General features: G+C 41.7%; 1 protein-coding gene across 1 annotated transcript in view; it reads right to left on the bottom strand.

The window, feature by feature from the left end:
- Positions 1-12,692: 12,692 nt before the first annotated feature.
- Positions 12,693-25,937, bottom strand: part of SLC6A4 (solute carrier family 6 member 4) — a 36,058-nt gene continuing 22,813 nt past the window's right edge. Inside the window, exons 10-14 of the mRNA XM_077749719.1 lie at positions 25,707-25,838; positions 24,301-24,400; positions 22,811-22,911; positions 18,113-18,280; positions 12,693-15,001 (exon numbers count right to left, since the gene is read on the bottom strand). Coding sequence (XP_077605845.1) covers positions 14,927-15,001; positions 18,113-18,280; positions 22,811-22,911; positions 24,301-24,400; positions 25,707-25,838 — 576 coding nt within the window. The 3' untranslated portion in view covers positions 12,693-14,926. The remainder of the gene's footprint in view (positions 15,002-18,112; positions 18,281-22,810; positions 22,912-24,300; positions 24,401-25,706; positions 25,839-25,937) is intronic.

The following is a 25,937-nucleotide window of genomic DNA, read 5'->3' as shown; positions in this document are numbered from 1 at the left end:
GCTAGCTCAGAGCCTGGTGCCTGCTTCAGATTCTGTGTCTCCCTCTCTCTCTGACCCTCCCCTGCTCATGTTCTCTCTCTCTCAAAAACAAAAAATTTAAAAAAAAAATTTTTAAAGTAAACATTAAAAATTAAAAAATGTCCGACTCTTGACTTTGTCTTGGGTCATGATCTCACAGTTCATGAGTTTGAGCCGCGCATCAGGCTCTGCTGGTTGCATGGAGCCTGCTTGGGATTCTGTCTATCTCTCTCTCTCTGCCTCTACCCAGCTTACTCTCTATCGCCCTCAAAACAAATAAAGATAAACTTAATAATACTTCAGAAAATACATTATATACTTGGGATCAAATTTAGTATTCAAAGATCATTTTATTGTACCCTTAAAACCAAAAAAGGAAAGTAACAAATCTAATGCCCGTTATCTCTTGATGGACACATTAAATATCAGTTGCATCCTAATACTTTAAAATAGATCAGTGACAGTGACACACTTAAGAGCATTGGCTACGTGTACACAGAGGGAGTCATATGTAACTATGAAAAAGTTCAGGTGACATGAATGAAGACCATGAGTGACAGGCTAAAAATCTTCAACTTCAGTAGGAATATGGTTTCTTTGTTGGAGTTACAACTAGTGCCATATAGTGGAAAGACTAATTTGACCATAGTATGTAAGATACAGTCAGGGAGAGATTGGAGTCAGAGAGGTTTGATAAATTTGATTTCCCTTCCCCAGTAGGTCAGAAGCTTTCACAAAGCAGCTTGGATGCTTTGGATAGGAGAAGCAATATATTACCTTTATTAAAGTTTTGACATAACTCAGGAACAAACTACAAATTAAGGTATTTTTTTTTCTATCTCCTCCAGATATATAGATGTTTTTGCCTCTCATGTTCATTTTACCCTTTTCTAGGACCAGTGCCTTGGTTTTCTCTTGGGAAAGTACCCCTTCACTACTTAGTCCATTGGCTCAAATGGGGTTGAATGAGGAAAGGTTTGTGACTTAACTTGGGCCAATTCTGACACTGTCAGACTTAAAGAGATGTTTTCCACTACCATTGCCAACGTCAAAGATGAGGTTAAGTCCAGAGTAGCGTGGGAGAATGACTGCCTCAGTGCCTGACAGAATAAAGCCCACACAAAAGAAAGACATGAGGGGAGAGAAGGACAAACACCTGATGATTGCTTTTGTCTCTCTGGCTCTAGTGGGCATACATTTTTTACATATTTAAACCAATACTTTTTCTGTCTTCTTAAGAAGAAGGATTTCTGCCACTGTAGTCAAAAAAGCCCTATCTGATAGAACGTTCTGCCTATGAGGTCTATGCCAGAAGTTACTGGAACATTTTTAATAAACTTTTAAAAATTGTACCATAATAAGCATTTTTAAATAGTGCATATATCTTAAGTACGTAGTTTAGTGGATTTACACAGAGTGAACACATCCAGTGCGAAAAGAAGCTGACCCACAAGAAGCTGTCTTCATACCCCTTGCTGGCCTCCTTACTAACCCTTACCCTTTGACTTTTAACTCCACAAATTAGTTTTTCTTGTTTTCTAGATTTTATAGTATTCGTTCTATTGATGGACATTGAGTTATTTTATTGTGAATAATACTTCTAGGAGCATTCTGGTACTTGTCTTCTAGTGTATATATATGTATTTTGGGGGGTATTCCTAGGGATGGAATTGCTGACCCATAGGTTATATGTATATTGTCACTTTAATGGATACTGTCAATCAGTTATCCAAAATATACTCCATCAATGTGTGAGAGTTCCAGTCGCTCCGTGTTGTTGCTTCAGCTTGGTAATTGTTTATCTGTTGTCTTCCGAGTTTAGTCATTCTGTTGGGTATGATGATCTCATGGTTTTGTGGTTCCCTGCTGGCTGTCAGATACTAGCATTTGCATATCTCCCTTTTGAAGAATATGTTTCTTTTGCCTATCTTAGAGAGGCTGGGGATGGGGGCTATTACCTGCTTTTTTTTTTTTTTCCCATGATCTAAGTGGTTCTTTATGTATTCTGGCTAGCAGTTGTTTGTTTTTGTAAGCAACCTCTCTTTCTCAATGGCTTGCCTTTCACTCTCACTCATAATGGTATCTTTTAATGAACAGAAGTCTTTAATTGTGATAATTACACTTAATCAAAAGTTAAATAAAATTTAAAGTTCACTTCCTCACTTGCACTAGACATTTGAAGTGCTCAACAGCCACATGTATCTAGTGCCTACCATATAGGAAAGTGCAGATTTATAGAACACTTCTACCATTGCAGAAAGTTCTGGACAGCACTCTTCTAGAAGCGTTATTGTTGTTGTTTTTTTTAATTTTTTTTTTTTAATGTTTTATTTATTTTTAGGAGAGAGAGAGAGAGAGACAGCGTGAGCAGGGGAGGGTCAGAGAGAGAGGGAGTCACAGGCTGAAACAGGCTCCAGGCTCTGAGCTGGCAGTCAGCACAGAGCCTGACGCGGGGCTCGAACCCACGAACTGCGAGATCATGACCCAAGCGAAAGTCGGACGCTTAACCGACTAAGCCACCCAGGCGCCCCTAGAAGCGTTATTGTTTACTTTCACAATTAGATTTACCATGCATCTGGAATGAATTTTTGTATGTAGTATAATATGGAGAAGAAGATTTATTGCTTTCCATCTGGGCATCAAATAGGACTCATCAGTGAATGAAAACTTTGTTCAAATTAAAACCACAATGAATGCCATTGAACATCCGCCAGGAATGGCAAAAATATTTAGACACTACGGAGCAATGGGAAGTCCTATATGCCACCAGTGGCAGATGACTGGTACAACAATTTGGTTTGACCTAGGAATATTGATGCTGCACCTTATCTATAACTTGTGTTCTTCCACAGATGAACCAAGGATTTTCATAATAGTGTTTTTCATCAAACCGGAAACAACCTAAAATGTCTATCAAAAGTAAATGAATCTGCTATGTATATATACACAGTAGAGTGAAAACACTAGAGCTACACACAACTGTGATGAATTTCACAGTATTGTAAGTAACAAAGAGTAATTAGCATGGTTTAAAAAAAAAAAAACAAGCAAAATAGGGGCACCTGCGTGGCTCAGTTGATTTAAGTCTTGGACTTCAGCTCAGGTCTCAATCTCCTGGTTTGTGAGTTTGAGCCCCATATCAGGATCTACTGAGAGTGCGGAGTCTGCTAAGGATCCTCTGTCTCCCTCTCTCTTTCTGTCCCTCCCCAGCTTGCACGTGCGCTCTCTCTCTCTTGCTCTCTCAAAAATAAACAAACATTTTAAAAAGGTAAAAAAACAAGCAAGGGTGCCAAGGTGGCTCAGTCAGTTAAGTGTCTGACTCTTGGTTGCAGTTCAGGTCACCATATCACAGTTCATGAGCTCGATCCCTGCATCAGGCTCTCCACTGACAGCTCAGGGTCTGCTTGGGATTCTGTCTCCCTCTTTCTCTCCTACCCTCCCCCACTTGCTCTCTTTCAAAAAAAAAAAAAAAACTTAAAAATTAAAAAAGGAACAAGCAAAATGATACTGTATAATAAAACTAAGGAAAAACAAGGAAATGATTTTTAAAGTCAAGATTTGTGATACTGGAGAAGTACACATAAGACTTCAAGATGTTTCATTTCTTGACGTGGATAGTAGTTACTTGGCTGTTTGTTCTTTCAATTATAAATATGCTTTATATATTCTGTATGCATAATACATCTCACAGTAAACACTTTTGTAAGAAATTTCTAATATATGAATCAGAGGACCTGTTGCCCATCCTGGTTAATCTTAGTCATTTCTACAGGAAGAGTCTATATAGATTTGCTTAACTGAACGGCTTACGCACAGGGCAGCAGTATTTGATAATGTATTATTTGGGCTAGTATGAATAAGAGATTCCTTAAATTTGTTACTAGATATGTGTTCTTTTAAATATGAGTTCCAAAACAGTGTGCTTAATTTTGTGAATTGATAAACAGCTGTTCCTCCTCAATTTTCAACAATACATAAATAACTCAAGATGTTTTTATTTTCCTTCTCCCTCCCCTTGTTTACTCTCACTCCAATCATACCAAATACATAGTGCTGTTTCATGCTGACCAGGCCTTCTCACATACTGGTTGCTTTGCCTAGAACGCCACCTATGTTTCTACCTAACTTATTTTTAAAACTGACCTGAAGTGGCATTGCCTCCAGAGAGCCTCTCTTAATACTCCTCTTCACTTCAGCAACACCTCTGTTTCCTTCACATGGTGTGTATGATAGGATGTTAGTTGTGTGAGGACAAAGATCAAAAGTCACCTTTATATGCCTAGTGCCTACTATCATGCAAAGTTTTTGTTTCATTTATCTTAATATCCCTTAAGCATTTCTTAAAATCAGAATTTTAAAACTGGAGTGACCTAACCTCTAACAACCCCTGCAATTTAAAATGTCTTTAAGGCACAGGGCACCCGGGAGACTCAGTCTGAGCATCTGACTCTTGAGTTCAGCTCAGGTCATGATCTCACAGTTTGTGAGTTCAAGCCCTACGTAAGGCACTGCTTGGAATTCCCTCTCCCTCTGCCCTTCCCGAGCACATGTGCAATCTCCTCCCCGCCCCCCACCGCTGCCCTTCCTGCACATTCTCTCTCTCTCCAATAAACTTTAAAAAAAAAACAAAACTTTTCTTTTGGTTTGTCTTTAAGGTATCACGTTTAAGAGCTGAGACTTGGGAGGTCTAGGGTCTACTATTTATTAGCTGCATAACCTTGGACAAGTTTAAGTTCTCTGAGCTTCAGTCTCCTCACTTGTAAAATGGGGATAATAAAAGTGTGTCTTCCATAAGACTGATGTGAGGATTGCTTGAAACAATGCGTATAATGCTATGCCTGATATTAGCACACAGTAAATATTAATATTTGTCATCAATTATGACAACCCATGAGGAGATCAGGCCAGTGAAGTTGAGTAACTTATGTAAGGTTACTAAGTTTGGTAGTTGCTGTGAAGAACTTGAGCCCTTATCTTCTCAATCCTATCTGGTTATTCTTTCCACCAGTGCAGGAAAGATTTTTGCTTTTGGCAAAATATGACATCTGTCATACTTATGATGAAAGGAAAATAGGCCAGATGAATGACATGAAGTTGATATATTTTCGTGCATCTAGCAAATTGAGGAATTTGGGCCAGATGTACTGGATTCTTGTTCATTGTGTTAAAGACAATAAAGCCTAAAAGAAGAAATAGGAATAGTTAACAGGTTGTGGGTTGGGAAAAACTTTAGAAATATACTTGATCACTGAAGTGTCTCCCCTGGAAGACGATTTCTTTTTCCAAGCTCTGACCATCCCATTATACTGCCAATCCCTTTCCTCACTTTGTCCCTTAAGAAAATATGATGGCTTTCTTAGGTTATAATTTTGTAAGTATTCATGCAAATTGATACTCTCCCCTTTTGATCAACCCTTCCCTAACTAGTCAGTCCATTAAGTGGTACTGTGCAAGGTAAAAGCTCTCATGGCCCAGAGCTGGGGGTCACTGCAACATAGTGAAGAAAAGAACTATGTAGGAGTGGCCTACACTTTGTGTCAGACCAAATGAGGGTGAGGGGTAATCGTGCAGAGAGGAGGCCCCTGCAAGAGGTTGAGCCCAGGTGTAGTAGGGAAGGCATCCACGGAGGACATGGCAATGGTGACTGCCCAATAAGTGTTGTCAGCCTGAGCAAGGTGAGAAGGACAATTGTCCAGGGGGCATCCCAGCATGAGGTGTCAGAACTTGAATGGGATAAGGAGAGCAGCAGCAGTAGAATATTCTTCATGTCCAGGGACACTGATCAAATAGGTAGATATATTCAGGATAATGGGAACCAGGTTTCTCATTGTCCTAGAAGGGGTTATAAATACAGACAAAACTAGAGAGAACTTTGCAGGGTTGGGTTAGAATTGGAAATACTGGGTGTGAACTTGTAGTTTTCACAGTACAGATCAGGAAATAATTATGGGTCCAAATGTGTGTGTACACATACACACATGCACACACGTACTTTCATTCTGTCCAATGAGAGGACTTGCGATCAGTGACAAGCCATTAGTAGTGATCATGCCTACGCTCTAAATCTTGGTTTCTAAATACATTCTTCACTACAAGGAACCAGGGCTTCTTGGCGAAAAGGCTGTGGCCAAGAAAGTACAAGATGATCCTGGAACATCTTACTCCAGAAAGTAAGGAAGTGTTCTAAATGATGAGGACATGTCGTAAGGATAGGAGCCAACTTGCCAGGGCTCTCATTGGCTAAATTTGGGATAATTTGAGCATCAAAATTAATGATTACAGTTCACTGAACAAAATAGGAATCCATAAAAAATAAATGAATAAATGTTAGAGGAAGAAGAGGATATTTGCAGTCTCAGAGTAGCACTCCCTACAAAATAGTAATTACAAAAGAAAAGAAACTTTACAGTGGAAAACCTGGTAGACACCACCTTATTTGGGTAACTGAAGTAAACATCACCAATATGGGACAAATCAAACTGTGCTTCACCTGATAGAGGAGCATCGGGTGAAGATAGAAGAGCATGGGCACTCCCGTGATATTTGCCAAAAATACTTAGCCTGAATCTAATCATGAGAAATCAATCATTATCAAACATCAAACTGAGGGACATTCTGGCAAATATCTGACTTGTGATCTTCAAAAGTATCAAGGTCATGAAAGTCAAGGGAAGACTGAAAAACCGTTCCAGCCTGAAGGAAACAAAAGAGACATGAATCTAAACGAAAAGTGTGATTCTGGACTGGATCCTTTTGCTAAAAGGATGCCATTGAATGGGGTCCGAGATGAAATGGCAGTAACGTATCAATGCCATTTTCCTGATTTTGATGGTTGTAATGTGGTTATGTAGGAGAATGTCCTTATTTGTTGAAAATACATCCCTCATGATTTTCATTTTTGAATTTAGGATCTGTGTATTCAGGCTTCTATGGATGATGATTTTAAAGACAGCATGCAAATAACCTTTGACCTGGGGTCAGAAAGCCTAGGTTCTCGTCCTGACCTGGAACTCGTCAGCTGTGAGCTTGGGCAAATTAATTAACTTCTTTCAGCCTCAGGCTCCTCATCTGCAACACTAGGGAAATAACAGCTGCCACCCAGAGCTCTGATCTGATGATCTATCAGATGATCTATCATCTGAAGATCATGTGAGATGATAGATGTGAAAACACATTATAAACTAAAGTTCTACACAAATCGCAAAGATTTGTCATAATTTAGCTTTACCGAAATTTAATATTTCTAATTGTAGATAGTTTTGATACTAAATATTTGCAAATGACATGCAGTGGTGTTTGGGAATTGTGTAAATGTCTTGATAATGTACAGTTAAGATTAAGATTTAAAAACTTTTTTTAGTGTTTATTTTTGAGAGAGAAAGAGTATGTGAGCAGGGGAGGGGCAGAGAGAGAGGGAGACACGGAATCTAAAGCAGGCTCTAGGCTCTGAGCTGTCAGCACAGCTGAAGCGGGCTCGAACTCACAAACTATGAGATTCCGACCTGAGCTGAAGTCGGGCGTTCAACCAACTGAGCCACCTAGGTGCCCAAGATTAAAATTTTTTTTTTAAGTTTATTTTTGAGAGAGAGAAAGCACGGGGAAGGGAATGACAGAGAGGAAGACAGAGGATCCAAAAGCAGGCTCTGCTCTGACAGCAGAGAGCCCAACGCGGGGCTCAAACTCACAAGCCTAGAGACCATGACCTGAGCCAAAGTCAGATGCTTAACCAAATGAGCCACGCAGGCACTGTAAGATTAAGATTTTTATCTTAACCTTAAGAGTTTGGAAGTTTTGTTTCTGTTGTAAGACAGAACAAATCTATATATTGTGATGTGAAAAGATAATTACAGTTGACAGTTCACAACATAATGCATTTGCTGACATCTCATATTTAACTTGGACCATCTACAACTAAACTGCATAAATGAATACAGGGGCATGCTATGAATCTTAAAGAGGAGACTCTGCTTTTATACAAACAAAATTTAGTTTAGTTCTGGGGTTCCTGGCTGGCTCAGTTGGAAGAATATGCCACTCTTAAACTCAGGGTTGTGAGTTTGAGCTCCACGTTGGGTATAGAGATTACTTAAATAAAACTTAAAAAAAATGTAGTTTAGTTCTGCCACTAAAGTTTTAAAATAATTATGTTTCATGTAAAAAAGAACAGTGAGAATTTTTATATTACCACTGTTGACAGAAGTGAAGAGGAAATTTACTTAATATTTATTTATCTTTGAGAGAGAGAAAGAGAGTGAATGAGCAGGGAAGGGGCCAAGAGAGAAGATCCCAAGCAGTCTCTGTGCTGTCAGTGTGGAGTCCAACATGGGACTCAATCCCACAAACCGTGAAATCATGACCTGAACTGAAATCAATAATCAGACACTTAACTGACTGAGCCACCCACGTGCTCCAAAATTTGCTTAATTTTAGCTGTAGGTAATGTGGGAGGTGAAAGTAAAGATGAGGGGAAAGAAATACCATTTGTATATAACTCAGTTGATCATATTCTAGAATTCAAAACACCTTACCTTTTTTTTTTTAATGTTTTATTTATTTCTGAGAGAGAGAGAGAGACAGTGTGAGCAGGGGAGGGTCAGAAAGAGAAGGAGACACAGAATCTGAAGCAGTTTCCAGGCTTTGAACTAGCCATCAGCGCAGAGCCCGACGTGGGGCTCGAACCCATGAACTGTGAGATCATGACCTGAGCCAAAGTTGGACACTTAACCAACTGAGCCACCCAGGCGCCCCTTGAAATACCTTACTGATATGCCCAACACACAAAGTATCCTGACAACTTGTTTGTAAATCAAATCATATTTTACACTTGATCTTAGCCAAAAGGCCAAGAAGCAATAATCAAATCATATTTAAATTATATTGGAGAAATAACTATAAATTCTTACATCCCTAATTTTATCTTTTAAAATATGCATTTTTCATATATCAAGTTTTCTTAAGATAAGGTGCACCTATAGGTTAGAGTTTGAATAAGAATAATCTTTCTTTTTAAAATACCTTTTTTTTTTCTTTTTAAGATTTTATTCTTGGGGTGCCTGGATGGCTCAGTCAGTTAAGCATCCAGCTTCGGCTCAGATCATGATTTCATGGTTTGTGAGTCTGAGCCCCTACATCAGGCTCTCTGCTGTCAGCACAGGACCCACTTTGGATCCTCTGTCTTCCTCTCTGCCCCTCACCCCACATGCAGTCTCTCTGTCCCTCTCTCTCTAAAAAAAATAAAAATAGGGACGCCTGGGTGGCTCAGTTGGTTGGTTAAGCATCCAACTTCGGCTCAGGTCACAGTCTCACAGTTCGTGGGTCTGAGTCCCACGTCAGGCTCTGTGCTGACACCTAGCTCAGCGTCTGGAGCCTGTTTCAGATTCTGTGTCTCCCTCTCTCTCTGACCCTCCCCTGCTCACACTCTCTCTCTCTCTCATAAATAAATAAAAACATTAAAAAAAATTTTTTAAATAAAAAAATAAAAAACATTTAAAACAAGATTTTATTTTTAAAAATCTCTGCACACAACGTGGGAGTCGTACTCACAACTCTGAGGAGTCTCATGCTCTACTGACAGAGCCAGACAGGCACCCCCAAAATGACATTTTTTTACAAAAGGAAAAAATAGAAATGCTGTTATTTGTTCATAGTTTTTTAGCTTTTTAGCATAAAGGTGGGATAACTTTTCCTCCCCAAGTATTTGTTTGGACTGTCACTGTTTACAAACTCTTAGAAATAAATTATCTACTATAATTGGGGTCTTCAATTTTAGAATTGAAGGACTGTTATAATCTATTCTTTCCCATAAGCGATAAGATTTAGCAGACATTAAAACTTTTTTCTGATGAGATGTTCCAGCAATGCAGAGTTTCCAGATTGGAGTTGCCCAGTCAAGACAATCTATTTTGATAGCTTCAAGAAAAAAAAAGAAAAAGACCACTAAAGACAAACTTGCACTGGTGTTAGAGGAATTTGGCATAGATATTGCGATGAGTTGGTAAGAGAAATACCATCTGAAATTCCAAATGAAATATATTGTGAATTATTTTTTTTTAACTCTTGGAAAGGTGAGTTGTTTTGAAACACCTAATTTAGAAATAATACCAAAGAGATCCCAGTTAATATGAATAAGAAGGAGAGACACATTTGAGATTCCATCCGAAAATGCTTATCTTTCCCATTGTGGTAAATGCTCACTAAAACAATTGAGAGGAGTATTGTTTCATTCTAGCAGAAGAAATAACCTCACCTTCATTTAGAAATATCCAGAACCCAGGGCACCTGGGTGGCTCAGTCAGTTAAACCTCCAACTTCAGCTCAGGTCATGATCTCACAGTTTGTGAGTTCAAGCCCTGCATTGGGCTCTATGCTGACAGCTCAGAGCCAGGAGCCTGCTTTGGAATCTCTGTCTCTCCCTCTCGCTCTGCCCCTCCCCCACTCACATTCTGTCTCTCAAGAATAAATAAAACATTTAAACATTTTTAATAAAAAAAAGAAGTTTCCAGAGCCCAAGAAGAGCACAGAAGTGAGCTAGATCACCAGATTTGCTCTGCCGGTAATGTGGGTTATCTGAACCTTAAAATATTTAGAGAAAGTTAAGCAATGCGGGGAAAGTAAGTAAAGAAAAAGTTAAGAGATTTGAAATAGTCCATCCATGGAACTAATTATGACCAATTTTAATAAAGATCATTTACTTACTATGACAGTGGAAAAAAAAGTCAACAACTAGAATGTTTCAAGTAAAACAAAACAGCTTTCTACAGGTTAGGGATACTCTCTGTTGTAATGTTTCTTTTCCCACACTTGAATTTATAAATTTCATTCACTAACATCCTCCTCAAATAAGCACTTTATAAGCTAAACGTTTCAGTTAAGAGCCTTTTGTGTAAGTCACCTTGTGTTTTATTTTTTTTTAATATTTATTCTTAAAGAGAGCATGCACACGTGCAGGAGAGAGGCAGGGAGAGAGGGAGACCGAGGATCTGAAGTGGGCTCTGCGCTGACAGCAGGGAGCCCCACGCAGGGCTTAAACTCACGAACCGTGAGATCCTGACCCGAGCTAAAGTCAGACGTTTAGCTGACGGACTCTCCCAGGTGCTCCTCACCTTGTGTGAGTTCCATGAGGACTTTAAACTATATATCTCTTCCCACTTAGCATGGGACTATTTTGCTTTTATTGCATTACTTATGGGGTAACAGGTTGCAACAGTCTCTCTGGGGAAACTGCTGCTTCTCTTCCCCACCTTTCCCTGACCAAAAAAAAAGAGAGAGAGAGAAGAAAAAAAGGGATGGTGGAAAATGTCCTCTGGTTACTGCTGTGTTTAATGAAGACAACCATTCTGAACAATTCTGGTGTCTTAAGCACCAGTTGTTGATTTATGAGTAAAGAGACTTGCTAAGAAAGGAACCAGACTTCAATTGTATGATTCTGTAGCTAAGCACTAAGATATGTGTCAGAACATCACAGTTAAGCCATTGCATTCCATAGTTTTAAGTTTTGCTTTGACAGTGAACCCCAAATCAGCTACACACCAAGTAGAACATATCAGGTCGCTCTTTCCTACATATCAGAGAGACTATGATTCTAATTCTAGGAGAATAATTTCCCTGTTAAGGCTTGGGGATGGGGTAGATGAGTTAAATGGAAATTCATATTTAAGCTTACATTTCGAAATTAGTATCATCAAATTAACAAGCTTAGTAAAAAGGATGGTGAGGAGTGACTCATCTCACCAAAGGTCTTTTTTTGCCTTATTTTGAGATTTCATTATTTGATTCGATTTTCACGATTTGACTTTGGAGCTATTATATCAACTTTCTGCTTGCATCCATCTCCAGATAGGGCAGCCAGGGCAATGAATTTACGTTACAAATGACATGCATTCTACACAACAAATGGAACAAATTTTAAATGGGTTGTCAGTTTTCTGGAAGGGGGGATGAATTCTTTGGCTTCATAGCTTATTAACATAGGAAACAACCTTNTCTGTAGCTAAGCACTAAGATATGTGTCAGAACATCACAGTTAAGCCATTGCATTCCATAGTTTTAAGTTTTGCTTTGACAGTGAACCCCAAATCAGCTACACACCAAGTAGAACATATCAGGTCGCTCTTTCCTACATATCAGAGAGACTATGATTCTAATTCTAGGAGAATAATTTCCCTGTTAAGGCTTGGGGATGGGGTAGATGAGTTAAATGGAAATTCATATTTAAGCTTACATTTCGAAATTAGTATCATCAAATTAACAAGCTTAGTAAAAAGGATGGTGAGGAGTGACTCATCTCACCAAAGGTCTTTTTTTGCCTTATTTTGAGATTTCATTATTTGATTCGATTTTCACGATTTGACTTTGGAGCTATTATATCAACTTTCTGCTTGTCAGGGTCTTGCATCCATCTCCAGATAGGGCAGCCAGGGCAATGAATTTACATTACAAATGACATGCATTCTACACAACAAATGGAACAAATTTTAAATGGGTTGTCAGTTTTCTGGAAGGGGGGATGAATTCTTTGGCTTCATAGCTTATTAACATAGGAAACAACCTTAATCAGTTTAATTGCCTCCACGCCTTTGTCTTGTGTCTTGCCAATTTCTTAGGTATTTCTTACTAACAAAATCAGCAAAAAAAAAAAAAAAAAAAAAGCCCCAAAAAACAAAAAACTTCAGTACTTAACTTTACAATTCAATTCCATTTTTATTTTTTACTTTTATGTAAATACTACATTAAATGTAAAAGGTCTTTAAAAGATTATTTTAAAGTCCATCTCCCTACTTCTAGGTTTTCCTTTAAAAAAATCCAGAGTAGTACTGATAACTAGGGATCAAGGAAATGGAAACTGTGCGGAACAGAGATTTAGTTTTTGTTTCTGTTTTTTTTAAGTCCAGTGAAGTCTGACAACATTTCAAAACACCTATATAATTCCCTCGATACCTGGCTTGGCCAAACTCTAATTCTGTTGGAAAAAGTGCTTTTTAAAAAATAATATCTTTGGAGCATGCATAAGTGTGTGGGGGATGGAAAGAATCCATATCCGAATATCTTCATAAAGTAGTTCCTAAAATTTGCAAAGCTATTTACCACTGAATACGGTGCCACTTATACAATCCCTCTCCTTTCAGCTTGCTAGAAAGCAAAGAGAAATAAGGTAGCATGAAGGAAGGAAAGAGTGAAGATAATGAAGGCAAGTCAGTGAGGGGCATCTTTTAATTCCTCTTCTCTTTTCCTCTAACATCTCGGGAAACTTCTCAGCAGCTCACATCTCTAAGGAAAACATCCTGCTGAGAGAAGCAAAGAATCAGAAATAGAAGAAGTAGTGGGGACACAGGGAAATGGCTGGGGCAGAGATTGTTGGGGAAAGGAAGCCAAGAGAGGACGATCTATAATTGGATAAAACCAGGCCTCTGCTATATGGGTCTTCTTTCTATAAGGTTAGAATTAAATTAGATGTATACAGAGGACTGAAGTGATGTGGGGCTAGATGAGTGAGTCCTTTTATCATTGACTCACTCGGCTTTAGTCCCTTGAAGACTTTGATGAGGAAGTCTTACACAACAAGGTGAATTTGCTTCTTTACTTGCGCATCTGAGAGGCATAAGGCCAATGAAGGTCAGATTTACTTGATCTGTTTAAAGGCTTTATGTGAAATGAAAAGTTATTCATTTAACTGACCCTTTTTCAATTAGCCTTACTTAGTTTTAGGCTCAGTCTTGGAAATTATCCGGAGGGCTCACAGTCCTGATTGTCAACCAGGTAGGTCTGGGGAGTTCCACTGAAGGCTAACCCAAAGTCTCCAATTACGTCTGGACTGAGGATGACCTTGGTTACAGTCGGGATGCCAGACCTATATATCCTATAAGCAAGAACTGGATTTATCCTCTTCACAGAGCAAAGGAACACAGTCATTTGAAACAGAGCTTAAACCAGATAGTTAACTGAGCACTGAAGATGCATTTGTCGGTATCCAACTTCAAAGTAGTTCACGGCCAAGCCACAGTCACTGATGAAATAGGCCAGATTTGCCTGTGGAACATTATCCTGATTGTTTAGCTGGCAGAGACAGGAAGATGGCAATGAAGTAGAGCAAACGCTGAACGCTGACCCATAAAGGAAGGTGTGTGGGCTAAAGTAGTGTCGTTGGAAAAGGTGACATAACATGTTGTAGCAGTTATACCCTTATAGTAACATACATACACATTTGAGTAGGTGGAATTTGTTAATGTAAGAAAATTTAGAGGAAATTCATATAGCTTGTAATGGGCCCAAAGGATTGGAATAGAGATAAGGATACACTGAAACAACAGTATACACAGACACACATGCTCACATGTATACATTATTTTTCAGTTTAGTTTCTACATCTTTCTCTCCTCCTCTGACTCCACAGCAGCACACAGGTTGAAGGGTTCTAGTAGATTCCAGCTATGGAATTCTATGCTACTCAGAAAATATATGGCTAGCAAAACAGCATCCCTGTTTTCTCCTACGTGGTTTAGGTATTCATGAACAGTGAAACCTTGAGAAGCAAATGCATGGCAGATACCAATGATCATAACAAGAAATGATACATGAGACTTTTACAAACTTAATTCTAAACCTAATCCTAACTGATTAGATGGTGGTTTTCATCACCTCCATACACACCCTCGCACATCCAAAATTGTCCAGGTCAGCTGCGTCACAGAGCTAACAAGATAATATGTCCAGGAGATTTCACAGAAAGAAGTAGTTGGAGGCCATAAGAGTCTGGGCACCATAGTCTTTGGGACTGTCCTCCATGAAGAAGGCCCTTCCATTGTCAGGCTTAGCTGGAAACTCATTCACTCAGAGGGGAGAAGGCGAGGCAGGACTTGTCAGAACCAGAGGAGAGGTTGTTGGGAAGCCATTTTCCTCTCACTGAAGTATTTTATATGGCATTCAAGTGGATGTCCCCATAGGGAATTTCTGTTGGTGTTTCGGGAGTGATACCTTTAATAATACGCTGTTGAGAAGAAAATATGTTATAAATATTCTTATAATTTAACAGTATTGCAAAAATATTTCAACATTAATATTAAAACACTTAAACAGCATGTTAATGGCATTTAATAGTAAGTTGGAGTAGTCTCAATGACTTTCCTTAAGAAAGGAATTCCCAGGGCACCTGGGCGGCTCAGTTGGTTAAGTGTCTTGATATCTCTTGATATCAGCTCAGGTCGTGATGTCATGGTTCATGAGTTGGAGCCCCACATCGGGCTCTGTGGTGACGAGGTGGGGCCTGCTTGGGATTCTGTCTCACCCTTTCCCTCTGCCCCTCCCCCACTTGCTCTCTCTCTTCAAAATAAACATACATTAAAAAAAATTTTTTAAAGGAATTCTCAATTTATTTGCTCTCATATATAGATAAAAATGATATATTCAGGGAACACCTGGCTGGCTCAGTCAGAAAAGCAACTCTTGGTCTTGGGGTCATAAGCTTGAGGCCCACATTGGGTATAGAGATCACACAAATAAATAAATAAAACTAAAAAAATTGATATATTCAGGAACTATAACCATCTGTAAACTAATTAAGAATATCACTGTAACACTAATGGGAGAAAATGGGAGAACCTCCACTGGCCTATAACATGCTTTTTTTTACTCTTTTTAAAAATTTTTCTTTGGTGTTTATCTATTATTGAGAGACAGAGAAAGACAGAGCACGAGCATGGGAGGGGCAGAGAGAGAGGAAGACACAGATCCTGAAGCAGGCTCCAGGCTCTGAGCTGTCAGCACAGAGCCCGACACGGGGCTTGAAATCACAAACCATGAGATCGTGACCCGAGCCAAAGTCGGATGCTTAACCAACTGAGCTACCCAGCGTCCCACTTTTGGTGACCTGGCTGGGTAAGGGCATCGTTTTCTCTGGACAGAGGAGGCCTGCTGTGGCCTCACAAGGCTCGGGGAGCAGAGTGAGTGCTGGCCTCTGGCCCCCTCCCCTCTGCCAGGCTCCTTGTACCTCACATATACACCCAAGGCATGGTGCACAGTGCCAGCAGCCACTGTGATGGCTGGGACGTTACTGATTTAATGAATCTACCTGTGAAGGAGTATGGGTTATTCATATAAGGGTACAAATTATCATAATTAAGTTGAAAAAGATGTGACCATTTAAATCATTACTCGTAAAGCAAGCTCATGTTGACATAGTACTCACTACAGGGAAAAGGCTGAGAATTTTCAGCCTAGAAACAGCTGAAGTACACAGAAGCTTTAAGACAGATCTGAAATATGGTTGGGCTTGGGTGTGAAATATACAGCCCACCTTGTAAAACTTAGCATCAGGGTGACATGAAGCAGCTCAGGGATGTGAAGAAGGAAAAACAGCACCACTTCAGAGGTTTAGAAAAATCTTTATTAAGTTGCGTAGTAAACTTTTTGATGACCAAAATTGGATCCAAAAGCATTTTTTGATTTACGGATTTTAGGTGAAGTTCTGCTTCTTGTCTTTTATATTTTGGATTGAAAACGTATGTAATCCCCTTTGATTTTTTTTTTCTTTTGAGTATAGTTGATACACAACGTTACATTAGTTTCAGTCCTTCAATTTCTTTTATTCTTATTTATTTACTTATTTATTTAGAGAGAATGCACACAAGCAGGTGAGGGGCAGAGGAAGAGAGAGAGACAATCTCAAGCAGGCTCCACATGGAGCCCGACGGGGGGGCGGGGGGGAGCAAGGGACTCCATCTCAGGACAGTGGAATCATGACCTGAGCTGAGATCGACTCTGTTATATAACCAACTGAGCCACCCAGGCACCCCAACAATTCTAACTACTCTTAAGTGGAGCTACGTTGTGCAGGGAGAGAAGGTGTATGGTGTATACTGAGGTGTTTTGTTGAATAGTGGAATGAACAACATTGTAAAGTAGAATTCTGGCGTTTATATTCTAGTGCCTAGCCACCCATTCTGCTGCCCTTCTGGTTGCTGATATCCCAAAATGCCAGGCCCACTTCTTGCCGTACTTTGGGAGCATTCCACTTGTCACACTACCACTGTTCTCAAAATTTGCCAGGCCCTGGCCTTTTGCGAGGTGATAATCTAAGAAAACAGGTCACTATTGATGCCTTCATGAATGCTTACTTATTAGGGAACATCTTCCCAGGATCTTTGTGTAGTTTACTAGAGGTTTTTACAACAACGACCTAATCCAGGTGAACAAGTGGTAGACTTTCCATATAAAAGTCCAACCTTTGATCTGGCTAGGGCCCAAAAGAGTTAAGAAATTTACCTTTCTCTTAGTCTTTTTTTTTTTTTTAACTAAACCAAAATTTCATACGAGGCCTCCCTCCCTCATAGGTAGAATGTTATGGACCATCAACTCTGGTATTCACAAAGAAGCTCACAAGGTATTTTGAGATAACATACATGGAGATTCTTTGAAAAATATATAATCTTATGCAAATTTGAAGGTTCTATTATTAAAATTAATTTTATTGCACATTCTTTTTTCTTTAAAGTAGGCTCCACCCCAAGGTGGGGTTTGAACTCACAACCCTGAGATCAAGTCACAACCCCGAGATCAAGAGTCAGATGCTCTACCAACTGAGCCTCCAAGGTGCCCCTAAAACTTTAGAGCACATTATTCATCACTGTAACGAAATAATGAAAAAAAAATGTAACTTTTTGTTTACTCCAATGCCTTAAGCTAAAACTACTACATCCTTATTTAGTGATGATTTTCAAGATAACACTTGTCACACTGCTGTTAGAAAAATGGCCACAGGCATTTTTCACCATCATCTCCACTTAAGTCAAAATTCACGTATTGCTTCAGACATGACAGATCTGATGTCCATGTCCGATGGCAAGCAAAAGGCAGTGTAGGCGTCTGATGCACTGAGAATGCTATACACACCTCAAGCCGGGTGCTGGGGTGCATGCGAATAACCACTGTATCTGAGGCTTACGGGGAAGCTTTGATTGGTGACAAAGGCAGCCATCATAGGTCTACACCATGGTATAGGTGAACTTCACGTGGTGGACTCATCTCCTTTGAACAGAGCATAACGAGAAGACCCTTTCCTCCCAAAACAATTACTAGCCTGAACACACACACTAGCACCTACCTCTTTAAACGTCCCTGGAGTGATGATCAGCCGATACGTTATATATGTGGGGATGCAGATGAAAGATGAGGTTCCTATGCAGTAACCCAGGATGATACTCCACTGAGGATAGTTATATTGGAAAAGTCGTAGCTCTGGCGGGCTCATCAAAAAACTGCAAATGATGAACTAAAACGGAAATACCAAGAAACATTCAAAATCTTAACAACATCCGTGTGGATAGGGACAGTTCTGATACCATGAACACCAAAGGCTAAAGCTGAGATCTTTTCGGGAGACTCCCCAAGGGTGATCTATCCTAGTTGAACTCTGACACATGGGATTCACGAATTTGTGTGCCTAAGTGGCAACAGTAAAACCACCAGGTGCTTATACTGATTTTCCTCTCCACCCCTCACCTCAACCCTTAAAGCAGGGACACCAAGATTCAGAAAGTTGTTTATGGAGAGTTGCAGCGACCCCTTCAGGGCAAAGGGGAAGAGACGGGCATCTATTAAGAGTGGTCTGGGGCCAGTCTTTCCAGACAGTGGAAGACTAAACTGGATGACCTCTCCACGACTCCTCCCATCCTAAGGCCTCATACTTCTCTGCTTTGTCTTCTTTTCCTCCTGCATTTCTCATCTATGATTATTTTTGGTCAGAAGGAAGTTACCTCTGTGCCAGAGAGATACTAAGGTTCTCAAGACCTGGAGAGGACTCAGGCTCCTGGGTGCGTGTTCCTTCTTTTCCCTTTTCTTGAGCTCTGCTTTCGGCACTGAGCACCTCAGCCTGGGGTTTCAACAAGGCTGGCTGGAGGCCTCTCAACAGTGAGTGCCCACCTGCCCCAGGCCCTTGTCACGAAAGGAATAATGGAAGGAAAAAGCAGCTTACTGTATTTTTTACTTGAAAATGCCGTGAAAGTTTCTCTCAAGAGAAATTCTACCGTGTGCTCCCCACACTCCTTTTATAAGTTTTCGTATTTCAGTTTGGTTTCCAGAGAGAGCATAAATACCAGGTTTTTGCCTAGTAACCACGAGGCCGAAATCGCTATTGCTCTTGATTTAATTTTATTTTATTACTTCATAGTCATAAAGAAGACAGTAATGTAAATTATTTGTGCGGTTAAACATCTATTTATATCTTTTTTTTCTTTGTCCTGCAGGTAATAAAATGGGAAGTTGTTAAACACACATCCATCTTTCCAACAGTGTTGTCCTAAGTCCAGGAGGAAGCTTTCAGAACAGGAGCCTGGCCAGTTGCAAACTCTCTCTGGACTTACTCTCCTCACCCCCGGACTCAGCTACTAAGGCAGCTAGTTTGGGAACATGGGAAGACGGATTGGACACAGCGAGGAACACTGGTGTCATCTCGATGTCAGGTGTGTGAAATCCAGCACAGTCCAGAGGCGCCTCAAGCTCTCGGGGCCGTAAGTGTTGCCCCAGACACGCCTCTGCACAGCCCTGCCTCCCCTTGCTCGTAAACAATATTTTCTCTTTTTGTAACTTGGCCTCGGTGAGAAAGGATATTTTTAATAAGCTGCTCATTGTTTACTGAAAGCATCCTTTAAAAGCCCAGGGCAAGGGATCTGCTAAGTAAACCCAGAAGTGGAAGACAGATTTGCCTCCTCTTAACTGGGCACTGGAGCACTTGCCTTTAGAGGAAGTGAGTAAAGCAAACATCATGGGGGTTATGAGGGATGTGCCTGAACACGGGTCTGAGCACGGCTTTTGCTGGGTACAGCAGCTCATTGACTGTACACCGAGTCTCGCCCTGTCTGTCAGTCGACCAGAGGTTTACAGAAATTAAAATGCTGAGAACCCGGAGCCAGGGCTAGGGTGGAACCTGTGAGGCACTCACCTTGGGCACAACATTTCAGTAAATTTTAGTAATCAAGAAATAATATGATGGTGCATATTTTAAAAAGACACGATCTGACAGGACCACATTAGGGTGAGTCGGGTGAGGTGAGACATGCAAGCAGAGGGTCAGATCTTGTGTTTGTTTAAAATGAAATCTGTTGGGGCGCCTGGGTGGCTTAGTCGGTTAAGCGTCCGACTTTCGCTTAGGTCATGTACTCGCGGTTCGTGGGTTCGAGCCCCGCGTCGGGCTCTGTGCTGACTGCCAGCTCAGAGCCTGGAGCCTGTTTCAGTCTGGGACTCCCTCTCTCTCTGACCCTCCCCTGCTCACGCTCTCTCTCGCTCTCTCCTAGAAATAAATAAAAACATTTAAAAAAAAAAAATGAAATCTGTTGATTGGGGACTTTTTTTTTTTTAACAGAGCACGAGAATCTCCCAGATTCTGAGCTGTCAGCACACAGCCCGAAGCGGGGCTTGAACTCCTGAACCGTGAGGTCATAGCCTGAACAAAAGTCAGATACTTAACTGACAGAGTCACCCAGGTGCCTGGACTGGGGACATTTTTGCATTAATTTTGGTTTCTAGAATATATTATATTAAAATGGTCTTTACCCTGAGTTTTTCGGCAGCCCCCCCACCCTAAGTTTTATGCCTGTGGTGAGTGCCTCACTTGTCTCTCCCAGGTCGCAGCTCTGGACATCATCCTCACTGTGTGGGGAATACTAAAGGAAACAAACAAACAGACATGGTTTCTTCCCTCAAGGAAATAATTCCTTTGAGAAACAAATGAAAGGATTTAAGTAGATTATCTAAAAGCCCTGGTAATAATATGAATTAATAATCCATTTGTCGGAACTTCTGCTTTTAGTAATGGCAGGCTAGGTGGTTCGTGCCAACTCTCTCACCGAAAATAACGGAAAAAATATATATACACATATATACGCATATATATATATGTGTGTGTGTATATATATATATATTTTGTTTTTTTTAATCTACCGAAAAGCACCACTGAGCTGATAAGGTAATGATAAACTACCAGGCCAAGATCTAGGGGAACACACCAGAGCCACTGGGCCCTGAGAATTATCTGTTGCCCAGGACAACAGCTGGCTTTGGTTCTGGAAAACTCCAGAACCAAGGAATGGAATGGAAGTCAAGAAGGGATTCTGGGGTAGAGACAGACACAGGCAGCACCGCAGAAGCAAGAATTGAACATACCACACATCTTATATGTTATTGTCCAGACGTGTGGGTATAAGATACCAAACAAAGGGCTGCCCAGAGAAAGTCAAAACAGAATACAAAATGGTTTTTTGTTTTGTTTTTGTTTTTTAAAGACGGAAGGTAACAGCTATGCTAAAGGCAGAGATGTCCCTGAGGAAAAATGTTTGGCCCAGACACTCCTACCAAGCGGGGGAGCCGGATGGAAGGACCAGTCCAATAAACTTGCGGCTCTAAAAGATTAAAACATTCCTTCCGAAATAAAGTCACAGATAAATGAAAGAAGTGGAGAGTGATTTGTGCTGACGTGCACAGAGTCACTTTACCCCACACTACCTCAGAGCTTACTGGGGATGTGAGCAGGGCGCTTATCCGCTTTTGTGCAAGTTATCTCCTTCAGGGGGATGCCACGAGGAAAGCAGCGGCACGTGCTCTAAGGAAAGAGTGAGCGCTGAATGCATCCTGGCAAGTAAGTAACCCTTGGAACTGAATGTTCTCACCCAGGTCCTTTGCAATAAATGGATTCCACTTCTGACTCAGGTCCATGTTTGAGGACTTTTGCAGGGGGTATCTAAGAAAATGAATTTTAGGTGCACCTGGGTGGCTCGGTCGTTTAAGCGGCTGACTTCGGCTTGGGTCATGATCTCAAGGTTCATGAGTTTGAGCCCTACATCAGGCTCTGTGCTGATGGCTCAGGGCCTGGAGCCTGCTCTGGGTTCCGTGTCTCCCTCTCTCTGTGTCCTTCCCCCACTCGCATTCTGTGTGTGTCTCTCTCTTTCCCTCAAAAATAAATAAACATTAAAAAAAGAAAAAGAGGGGCGCCTGGGTGGCTTAGTCGGTTGAGCGTCCGACTTTCGCTTAGGTCATGATCTCGCGGTTTGTGGGTTCGAGCCCCGCGTCGGGCTCTGTGCTGACAGCCAGCTCGGAGCCTGGAGCCTGTTTCAGTCTGTGACTCCCTCTCTCTCTGACCCTCCCCTGCTCACGCTGTCTCTCTCTCTCTCTCTCCTAGAAATAAATAAAACATTAAAAAAAAAAATTAAAAAAAAAAAAGAGAAATGAATACAAAATTACAAGGCCCCCTCCCAGGGCCTTCAAGAGCAGCTCAGGAAATCCTTCCCAGGTCTTGAATGGGTCTTACTTGTCACGTGACCTGGGACTCTTTAAGGCTTCAATTTTCTTAAATGTAAAACGGGGTATTAGAACTATTACTACTTCACAGAATTGTGGAAGGATTAATGGAGCAATGGGTGTAAGTTCAGCACAAGGTCTGGCCTGGCACTTAATGGTCAATACATGTTATTGATCATGATCATTGAGCTGGGGAATGATACAACACATGCAGCAGGGAACGAAGCCCAGACTTTTTACGGTGTTAGAAGTCAGAAGGGCGGTAAGCCTGGGGAGCACAGTGACTGAGAGGGGGCTCCAGAGGGGCTTCGGGAGTACTGGTCACGTTTTTGTTTTCTTAGCACGGTTTTGGCTACAGAAGTGTGCTCCATTTGCAAAATTTCAATGAGATACACACTAAAGATCAGCACACTTTTCCCTGTATCTGTTACGCGCCAATAAAACTTACTTTTTATAAGTGTTTGAGTCAATCTTTCTTTAGGGCCGTTAGGAAAGGGAAATGACAACTCACCAGGAGAAAGAGAGGGCTGATGGCCACCCAGCAGATCTTCCAAAACCATCCGGGGCTGAAGCCAAGCATCTCCTTCACATCACTGCAGAACTGAGTGATGCCTACAGTCACCCGAAAGAGAAAGAGATTGACTCAGGGAGGCCAGGGGCTGTCCCGTCCCTTGATTCTCAGAGACACTAGCAGCTCTGTATTCCTCCACAGCAGGAGCTCAGGGGCGCCCATCTGGTCTGAAAGTGGGACAGCGGACTTGTCACAAAACTGCACTGGACAGCAAGCACCGTTCTTTCTACACGGAGTAGGAGTGGGAGCACAGGCGGACTTTTGGGGAGGGGCCTAACCGCCCCCCCCCTTTGTGCCCACACTGCTTTTCCAAGATCTCAGCATATATTTACTTTTATTGTCATTGGAGAAAAGAATTTTCTAGGAATCGTGAACCCACTTGACAGAGGCTGACTTCAACCCTTTGCTGGAAACTTCCAAGAGACAACTTTAACCACGTATTGCCCATCTCCTATGCCAGATCAAGATCAAGGTTCTTCCATAAAAGGTGTGTGACGGCGAGTACTGCGAGACATCGAGAGGGGCAAGGCAACTGCTTCCCTGAGAGACCCAGCAATACCTGGGGCAGGCGTCCCGCGAGTCACATACTCAGAATCACTGAGGAGGCAGGGAGGACTTCTGTTTTAAAAATTGGGCTCATGTGCGACTCAAAATTTGGGGCCCCCCTTCTTCATATTATGCATAACAACAAACATGCCAAAGCTGTTTTGTTACCATAGAAATTAGGGGAAAAACATCGTGACATTTTCAGAATAAAATCATCATTTCTTGATTTTAAACAGGAAGAACGGTAGCTCTGAATCTGGGTCATCCCCACCCCACCCATGGATTCCTGGGACCCGTGTTAGCTCACTCTCTGTGCTCTTGCTAGTTTCACCCTTATCAGAATCCGTCCCAGGATCAGAGGGGGTGAATTGGGGGTTTCACCAAGGCAGATAATCCAAACAGGAACATTCTTGCCTCTTCCCTGGAAGATAATCTCCTGAACTCTATCTTGGGGTTTGCAGGGAGCCCTTGCTTGCAAAATTTAAACTGGGGGCCACTCTATAAAACAGTGGGATATTGCACACTCTGCAAATGCACTCGCCATGCATTAGTTCATTTTTCAATTCCTAGGGATGGTCAGTATTTGAAGCATCCACTTGCGGACCAGCTGTATGGAACTGCTTCAGCCTGTCTCTACTGGGTGAACATTTAGACTCAGAAGGGGAAACAAATAAACCATCCTCCCAAGAGTAAGGGGCATCTGTGGCACAGAGCGTGGAGGAAATGGTGACCTGTTTCTGAAGAAGGCACTCCGCTGAGGTCATTTTACCGACCCACTGGCAGGTGCTGCACCCTGCCCTGATTTTCTTCAGTGAAATCAGCCCTTCTCCACTCTGGAGGCTACAGGCTGGTGTCGATCGTGACTGGTGGAAGGAAGATCTTACCGTAAAACCAGTACACGGCAACTGCTTCTATCAGTACAACGGTGAGCACGGCTGGGCCTGTGGCATATTCCTCCAGCAGCTTCACCACGTACGCCCCTCCCTGCAAACGACATCATGACCCTGAGTACAGGCTCTCTGAGGCACTACCTTCTCTTTATGAAAAAGGCCAAAAGCAGCTTCTTCACTTAGGCTAATTCTGGGAAATTCCCACCTTGGACCTAATATGAATATCCTAGAGCCTGCCTCTTGGACTGGCCCTCGCTGTGGGGGCCAGATTTCACCCCATCAGCCGCCTCTGCCTGTCCAGTGGAGCACTCTCTCCTTGTTTTTTCTCCCACTAAGTTTTAAGAGAAACTCGAAAGAGTCCCTGGATCTTTTTTCAACTTCTTTCAATTGAATACCTGAATACCTACTGTGTACTCTAAAGAATCCTGGTCTCTCGGGGAGCCTGGGTGGCAAGTGACCAACTCTTGATTTTGGCTCAGGACATGATCTCACGGTTTATGAATTTGAGCCCCAGGTCACTGCCTCTGACAGTGCAGAGCTTACTTGCAATTCTCTCCCCAAGCACTCATTCTCTCTCTGTCTCTCTCTCTCAAAATAAGTAAAATAAATTTTTTAAAAATCTAAAAAAAAAAAAAGAAAAGAAAAGAAAAAAAGAATCTTGGTCCCTGAAGACTGAACCTAGGAGAGTTCACAACACCAGACCCACTGAACACATTGGCCATGGCTTTGCCTTCTATCTTAATTCACAAACCCTTCGGATCCTCCTCAGGGCCCCACCGCCCTGACAAACTCCAGAGACATTGGGGTCATGGCCTGAAGATTCAGATCTTCAAAATCTGCCTTGAGTCAGGCGGACGCAAGCCTAGGATGCCTGTGGGTGCTATCTGATTACATTTTACAGTATGTTCCTCAGCTACCAAAAACAAAAAAAAAACAAAAACCAAAAAAACCAAAAAACAAAACCAACCACAAGAGAGGGTCTGACTTCCTCACCACTGCAAATTCCCTGGAGGAGACAAGGTGGCATGACAAACATGAGATGCCAACCTTCAGATATTCTGCGTATGAGGCCATCACGGCAATAATCCCACAAATGCAGCCCTGAAGACTGGAAGAGCAAATCTTAGTTTTTCTCTAGATACCCTGCCAAGCCTGAAATCTAAATTGGTCTAATGTAAGATGCTAAGACCTCCACATACCATGCACAGATTCTACAAACAGATGCTGCCAGAAACAACTTTCCTTCGTCTCCTCGGTGACATTTTAACAGCAGTGACAACCCCTCTTACTTTGGCCCCAAAGCCAGGGCACCATGTGGAGTGGAAGGAAAGGAACGGCTTCTTGTGCTGTTCCGCTGGCCCGGAGGAGGCTGGCTCACAGCTGAGGGCCGTGGTACTCACAAAAGTCAGGGTGACCAGGGATCCCAAGAAGCAGGTAGTGACCACGCCAAGCACAAACCACTCCCGGCGCTCGGACCAGATGTGCGGAAACTCGTCTATGACAGCTGTGATCACCCCCTCCAAGCCTGCAAACTGAGAGGGACACACAGGCAGTCACAGGGGAAGCTCAGGACAAGTCTGTCACCTTCGAGGACAGTGAGCAGGAGGGAGGGTTGCTGAGGGACCGGCCAA

This window comes from Crocuta crocuta, unplaced genomic scaffold (assembly GCF_008692635.1).
Source record: "Crocuta crocuta isolate KB4526 unplaced genomic scaffold, BGI_CrCroc_1.0 scaffold149, whole genome shotgun sequence".
Classification (NCBI taxonomy): Eukaryota; Metazoa; Chordata; class Mammalia; order Carnivora; family Hyaenidae; genus Crocuta; species Crocuta crocuta.
The sequence above is the reverse complement of the archived record's forward strand: the minus strand, read 5'-3'. Positions and strand labels throughout refer to the sequence as shown.